The 7,120-nt window shown below is 41.4% G+C and overlaps 1 protein-coding gene across 1 annotated transcript; it reads left to right on the top strand.

The window, feature by feature from the left end:
• Window positions 1-1,674: 1,674 nt before the first annotated feature.
• On the top strand, window positions 1,675-6,079 carry dhx58 (DEXH (Asp-Glu-X-His) box polypeptide 58). Its single transcript, XM_041062200.1, has 12 exons — window positions 1,675-1,805; window positions 2,044-2,234; window positions 2,339-2,543; window positions 2,624-2,814; window positions 2,918-3,031; window positions 3,217-3,349; window positions 3,536-3,715; window positions 3,835-4,085; window positions 4,216-4,527; window positions 4,616-4,806; window positions 4,907-5,006; window positions 5,108-6,079. Exons 2-12 carry the CDS (start codon window positions 2,058-2,060, stop codon window positions 5,291-5,293), a joined length of 2,040 nt encoding a protein of 679 aa, XP_040918134.1. The 5' UTR covers window positions 1,675-1,805; window positions 2,044-2,057; the 3' UTR covers window positions 5,294-6,079.
• The last annotated feature ends 1,041 nt before the right edge of the window (window positions 6,080-7,120 follow it).

The raw sequence follows: 7,120 nt of genomic DNA, 5'->3' as shown, positions 1-7,120 counted from the left end.
TGAGGATGGCTACTGTCTCTAGTTATGGTATTAATGCCACTTACTGTAACTATAATACTGTTCATGACAATAAAGTTTTGGGTTTTTTTTTTTAAATAAATGATTCTTAAATGTGCAGGTGATTTCTAAGCTATGATTAAACATCAGTCACCAGTGGCACTGACACAAGTAAACACAACTGTGCAGGCATGAACTTGAGTCACTTGAATTTGAGTCACGTGGACCTGATGCAGACAGCCTCTATCCTTGGACCCATGATGGGGATTGAGGAAGAATTTCAAAAAAAATATAGCAGTTTTTTTTTTTTTTTGCTTCATACCAAAGTGTATCTATCCAGGCTTTTTACTGATGTCCACGCTAACAATATATTAAGTATTCAGGATTTACATTGACTAAACAGTACATTTATGCCAGTGTTGGGTGACATTTTGAAAGGATACTAAATTTGGTGAAAAGAATTATGAATTTGCGTGCTACCTTAACTGCCTTCAGTAACTACCTTTAATTAACACCTAATTGTAACGCCAAACAGGAGTCTGTTACGGTGCATTTACGTAAAATGTTTTTATGTGTTTCAAGTTTCATTTTCTCGATTGAGGAAGAACCACAGGCAGGGCCCAGTTAGGCTATAATGACTGCAAAACCTGACAAAGTTTGCAGTTGCCTCTCCCTTCAACAAAACACCTCAACTGTCAGTCACATAAAGTTTAACATAATTATAAAAATCACCCGTGGACAGATTCTACAGGGTTCGTGAAAGACTTACTGTCAGTGCAGTTCATCTGTCGCTGCATAGTGGAGACTGTTGTGTTGTTCCTCCAGAGCCTCCCGCAGTAGGCCCATTCTGCATGCAGAGTAAACAAAGTGGATTTAAAACCTAACAGTGTTTAAAACTTCACCTAAAACTACAATGAACTTTAAGAGCTGCATCTCATGCTCATCCTGAATGAATCATTTAACAGGTAACTTGTGGTGATCCACGCTGTGTGCTGGTTATACTACAGAACGTATTATAAGTACAGTATCTGTTTCTTCTTCTATCTTTTCCTTTCAACCAGGTTTTTAGATTCATCCAACACTGTACTTATTTTTCTATTTATACTTTTCCACTGATCTCCTTGTTATCAGCTTTTTATCAAGAACGTATTGTCACCTAAATATTTATAAGGTAGTATTGCCAAAATGTTATCACACAAGATAAAGTCCATGTTGCATATTTGTTACTGTTATTTTCTTGAATGTTTATCATTAGGCATGCTCAGTATAGGTTACTGCAAAACAATGACTTGCAATTGAAAAAAAAAACAAAAAAAACCCAGGAACCAGGAAAGCCACAAGTTAGAACAGCCATAGAAATCCCCCACATCAACAAGAACAGGCTGTAAGTTTCGTTTTTCTTACATGGTGAACAACTGATAGGGCCCCATTAGGGTGCATGCAAAAAACCAGGGCATTTTCAACGCCCTCAACAATACACCTCAGCTGTAAGCGGCTAATGAAGAAAATACTATAGATAAAATATAGAAATATAGGCCTGGACGTGGCTTATTTAAAAAATATTTTATGTCAACATAGTTCAGCCTTCCCCTCCCACTGCATAATGAGAATTCTTGGTTGGTGCTCCAGAGCCTCCCTCAGTAGGGCAATTTTCTTTTGCTCAAGCTGGTTTTAGTTTCGTTTTTCCTTCCGCCCCTCCTCCCCATACAGCTGATCGGAACAGGATTTAAAACCCCACCACCTGCACTGTGTTGTTACAGAGGACAAGGAGAAGCTGAAAACAGCACACAGTTCTCCACAGCTGACTGGTGAGTTCATAAATCCTAACTTTATTTCTACCAGCTCATAGATAAATGACACCAAGCGACTCATTTATTCAGCATGCGTCTCTGGCAGAATGCTTGTTTGTTTTCTCTCAGCAGCTTTCCCCTGATCTAGCCAGACTTTGTGGTGTGAATGATCAAAACAGTTTTGATGTATAATCTAGTGTTCATTGCTTTCCTGCAGTATTTGGATTCTATGTAATTCTGATGTGTTGTCAAACAGGAATAAAGTGTAGGATGGCAGATTTTGGACTGTATACGTACCAGGAGGAGGTGGTTGAAAGGGCTCTTCAGAGAGAGAACATAATTATCTGGCTGCCGACAGGAGGTGGAAAGACCCGTGCCGCTGTGTATGTGGCCAAAAGACACCTGGAGACCACACCGCGTGCTAAGGTGGTGGTCCTGGTGAACAAGGTATACAGAATGCACACAACACAGAGGATGAACAGTACAGGATGGTTTTATCATTAATAACATACAGTTAAGGATCATTGATTTTGTTGTATTCTGCAACACAGGTTCACCTCGTAGACCAACATTACAACAAAGAGTTCAGGCCTCACCTGGGACGTGACTACACCTTGGTGCCAGTCAGTGGAGAGAGCGAGGAGAAAGACTTCTTTGGAAAAGTGGTGCAGGACTCCGACGTGGTCATCTGCACAGCGCAGATCTTATATAATGCTCTGACTAACACGGAGGAAACCAAACACGTTGAGCTCTCCGGTCAGTAAAAGTTAGCTTCAACAGCCCTGATTATGATGATGAGATGACACGGTGAATTGATTCTTTATGATTCCTTACAGATATTACTCTACTGATAATTGATGAGTGTCACCACACCCACAAAGAGTCAGTCTACAACAAGGTGATGAGATGTTATGTCGAGAAAAAGTTGAAAAGAGAACATCCATTGCCACAGATCCTGGGTCTCACTGCGTCACCAGGGACGGGGGGCGCAAAGATCCTGGAAAAGGCTGTGGAGCATGTCCTGCAGGTCAGGGTCTTTGGTTATGGCTTTTTTGTTTATATTTGTCCTTAATATGAGCTAATATCTGTCTGATCTCCTACAACTGTTTTCTTCTCCATCTTTCCCTCAGATTTGTGCCAACCTGGACTCAGCCATAGTTTCAACTAAAAACTATGCCCCTGAGCTGAAGAAGAAAGTACCCAAACCCATCAAGACATTTGACATTGTGGAGAAAAGGCGTGAGGTATTTGTGTTTCTTTATTTTTAAACAATAAAACAACTATTTGTAGAATTTAGAAAATCTTCCCAAATTGGAATTCTTGTTTGTCTGGATTTTAACAAGAAACACACGTCATCACGAGAAGTAGAAAGTTACTATGATTGCATAAAATGTCAACAATTCACAAAGACAATATTTTGTTCTTGAAGGATCCTTTTGGGGATCATCTGAAGTGGATGATGGAGCTGATCCATGGGTACATGAACCCGCCTCCAGACTTCAGACTGAGAGAGTGTGGCACTCAAGAGTATGAGGCAGATATGGTGACTTTAGAAAAGCGAGGTAAGAATAGTTTTCTCTTTCATCCTGTAATATAGCGCTGTTGTTTTGAGGGTGTTCACTTGTCATGTGAAGGAGAATAGAAATGTCTCTTTGTGACCAGATGAGGCAAATTAAACGTAAATCAAATGTCAGCAGAAAGCCGTACTTCTGTTGAAACCTACATGCTATTTTTGTTTCTTGGATCAGGAGTAAGAGAGGAAAACAGACTGCTACAACAATGTGCAATCCACCTCAGACAGTACAACGACGCCCTGCTCATCAACGACACCCTGCGAATGAGCGATGCTTATCACACTCTAGAGGAATTCTACACCACTACCACAGTCATCGATGGAACAGATATCTTCCTGAGAGGACTTTTCCAAGGTGGGAATACAGAAGTTTTCATCACTTGTCTTGATATGTTCGGGTGCAGTTATGTTGGAGCTCACAATGCAATTTTCAACATGTAAGCAAACATAAATGCCGCTGTCTTGGCTGCACAGAGAACAAGGTGGAGCTGGAGAGACTTGCAAAGGATCATCGCTTTGAGAACCCAAAGATGGCCAAACTTGAGAGTGTTCTTCTAAACCAGTTTGGTGCAGGTATGCAATCGAGGGGGATCCTCTTCAGTAAAACCCGCAAGAGCACCCGCTGCTTAAATGACTGGGTTGTCAAAAACAGAGCCTTGCAGGAAGCTGGCATCAAGGCAGCAATCCTTACTGGGGCTGGCAATGGCATCACTTACATGACACAGGTGTGTTGACACACGATCTTCACCTATGAGCTTTAAGTCGTCCCAATTTATTTGCAGCTTTTCTGTGACTATGTGTTTCTGTTTTGTGACTTAATCTTTACATGCTTTCATTTGCATGCTTTCCTTGTAGCCCGAGCAGGCGGACACAATCCGCAGTTTCCGCCGTGGTATTTTCAACCTTCTGATCTCCACCAGTGTGGCTGAAGAAGGCCTTGACATCCCAGAATGCAACCTGGTGGTGCGCTATGGACTGCTCACCAATGAGATTGCCCAGCAGCAGGCCAGTGGACGTGCCAGAGCACAAAATAGCCAGTATTCAGTGGTCGCCTCGAAAGGGGGACGGGAAGAGCGCAGAGAGAAAACCAATGAATATCTGGAGGAGCTGACCGGAAAAGCCATCGATGTGGTCCAAGAAATGAGCCTCCAAGAGTTTCGCAGAAGGGTGAGGGTGCAGTACCCTGTTCATTTCTGCCCCTTGCTCTCACTGCTCAGTGCTCACTGCATCACCTTTTATTCTTCTTTGTCTCCAGATAACTGAACTACAGAAACATGCGGTTATTAGCAGTAAATTTGCAGAGCTCTGCAAAACAGAGAAGAAGAGTCGCTACACCGCCTCCAGTATCCGGCTCTTGTGTCGCAACTGTTTTAAGGCTGTGGCCTCCGGCAGCGACATTAAACTTGTTGACAATGCGCACTATGTCAACGTCAATCCTGACTTTAAGTGAGTTGAACTCCTTGTGGTGTAAGAGTAAAGTATATTCAGGCTGAGGTCTTTACAAAATGTCTTTACTGCTCTAACTGCGGCTTGTCTTTGTTCTCAGGAAAAACTACAAAGTCGGTGGGCAGGTGATGATAAACAGGAGTTTTGAGGACTGGGAGCCTGGGTGCACTGTCAATTGCAACAATGGCAACTGCAACTTGGTAAAGTAGACCTTCTGCCAAATATCAGTTTAAAGCTCAGAAACAAAGACTGTTCTGCTTGTATGATGGGATCTGAGAGTTATTCTTGTGTAAATTCGCAGCAATGGGGATTTGAGATGAAGTACAAGGAGGCCGCCATTCTGCCCAATCTAGCCATCAAGAACTTTGCCCTGGAGACCCCTGATGGCAGGATGACTGTCAAGAAGTGGAAGGATGTCCTTTTCACTGTTGAGGACTTCAGCTTTGAACAATACTGCCAAGACAACTTCCCTAACCTCTTCGACTGAGACACCAGCGAGAGAGCTCTGTCTGGGTTTTGTTTCCCCCACTTCACGTCAGTTTTTATCTGTTTTTTTTTTTTATCCTTGTCTACTGGTGTTAGATCTGTGCTCATTTGGAGCCATGATCATTGTACTGTTTGAGGTGTTTATATATATATATGAGCATGTTACTCAAAAATGTCACTATGCATGTGCTAGCACTTATTTGTGCTGCAGGGCCAATGAGCCAGCAGTGTGCTAAAACCCATTACGCATCGATCATGCTTGAAATTAGCATGACAGCTTTGTTTATGCCCAAGGTCTCAACTTCCTTTGCATGTTTTCATGTATATTTTGCCTGCTTCATGTCAAGTTAAGCACAGACAAACAGCACAAAATGAACTCTGCTGTAACACGAACCTTAACCATCACGAACACTGGACATACCATCATGAAGATGATTCCTCGTGAACGTGCTTTTAGCAGTTTTAAAATGCTTTTAATGGGCAACTATTTTTTCTTTTAATGAGAGATCCAGTAGCATATACGTGTGTGTGTATGTGTGTATATGTGTGTATGTGTGTGTAGTATGCTGATATTATAAAGATACAGATTATCTCAAATTCTCTTCTTTTACCAGGGGTTAGGTTTACCATTATTGTATGCTATTTGCTGACATTGAAATATCAGCTGTAACATTAATTATTTTTGTTGTTGTTGTTGCTTTATACTTTTATATCAGCTAATCATGGTGTATGTAAACTAAAACTAGTTGGGACAAAACTGAAATAAAAATTCCTCTTGTCTAAGAAATTATTTTATAATGAATTTGCCTCTATGAACCACTAGGTGTCAGTGTTGGTTAGCCAATGTCCACACCATGGATGATACTAAATTTCCTCTCGATTTCTGTAACCTCTAACAAATGGTGTGAATGCCCACAGGCTCTGGGGTCACAGGAGTGAGTCTGGAACCCCAGATGTGCTGTAAAAAGGAGGATGAGGAAGATGAATGTGTAATTCTTACTCACACTCACCAAACTCTGCTGGCGTACGCTTGGGCAAGGCACTTTATCCCCAAACGGCTTCAGTGGAGTGTCTCATTTGCTGCTAGAGGCTACATGGCCTCCTGATGTGTGTATGCTACATCTAGAAAAGAGAAAATGCAATCAGTTGACAGGAAAGAGAGCAAAATATTTTCATACTTTAGTTCTGATATAAATAGTGTAACTGTTTCTTTGTATATGTTTAGGCAGGGAAGGAAGTGTTGTATGCAGCAAAATGAAACCACCATGTCTACAAGAGCTTCTCTTTGAAGGTTTGAAAACGTGAATGACTGAATGTTGCTTATTTTGACTGATGCAGCTTAATATTCTGCTTTTGCTTCAGTGGATCATTACAGGGTTATGCTTGTCAACCTGGATAATTTAACATCATCTGAACGGTCTACATAGAGGAACAGATTTATTGGACTTGCAAATGATCATTTAATACAGTGGCCTCAAAGATACACAACTTCACTGTTCTGTTTCACAGAACAGTCACAGCTTGATTTTTAGCAATCCCCCAAAAGACACATTTAGACAGCTAATCATTCATTGTTTCATCTTGCTGCTGCTTTGTTTACATATGCGAATCAAGCTTAATATAGAGAAGCACAGCTTCAGCTATAATGAGCAGTTTCCAAAACCCAGATTATGAAACTAAAGCTACTGGCGAGGAAACCGTTAATTTTGGGCTGGCAGCTGTATTGGGTAGATTCATTTTTGACCCACAAAACATCTTTGTGTGAATCTCCGGGCAAGACATGATTAGGTCAGCCTAGCTGTGTCACATGTGTCGTAATCCTTTCAAA

The sequence above is a fragment of the Toxotes jaculatrix genome, chromosome 18 (assembly GCF_017976425.1).
Source record: "Toxotes jaculatrix isolate fToxJac2 chromosome 18, fToxJac2.pri, whole genome shotgun sequence".
Lineage (NCBI taxonomy): Eukaryota > Metazoa > Chordata > Actinopteri > Toxotidae > Toxotes > Toxotes jaculatrix.
Note: the sequence above shows the minus strand (reverse complement) of the source record. Positions and strands in the feature narration are given on the sequence as shown.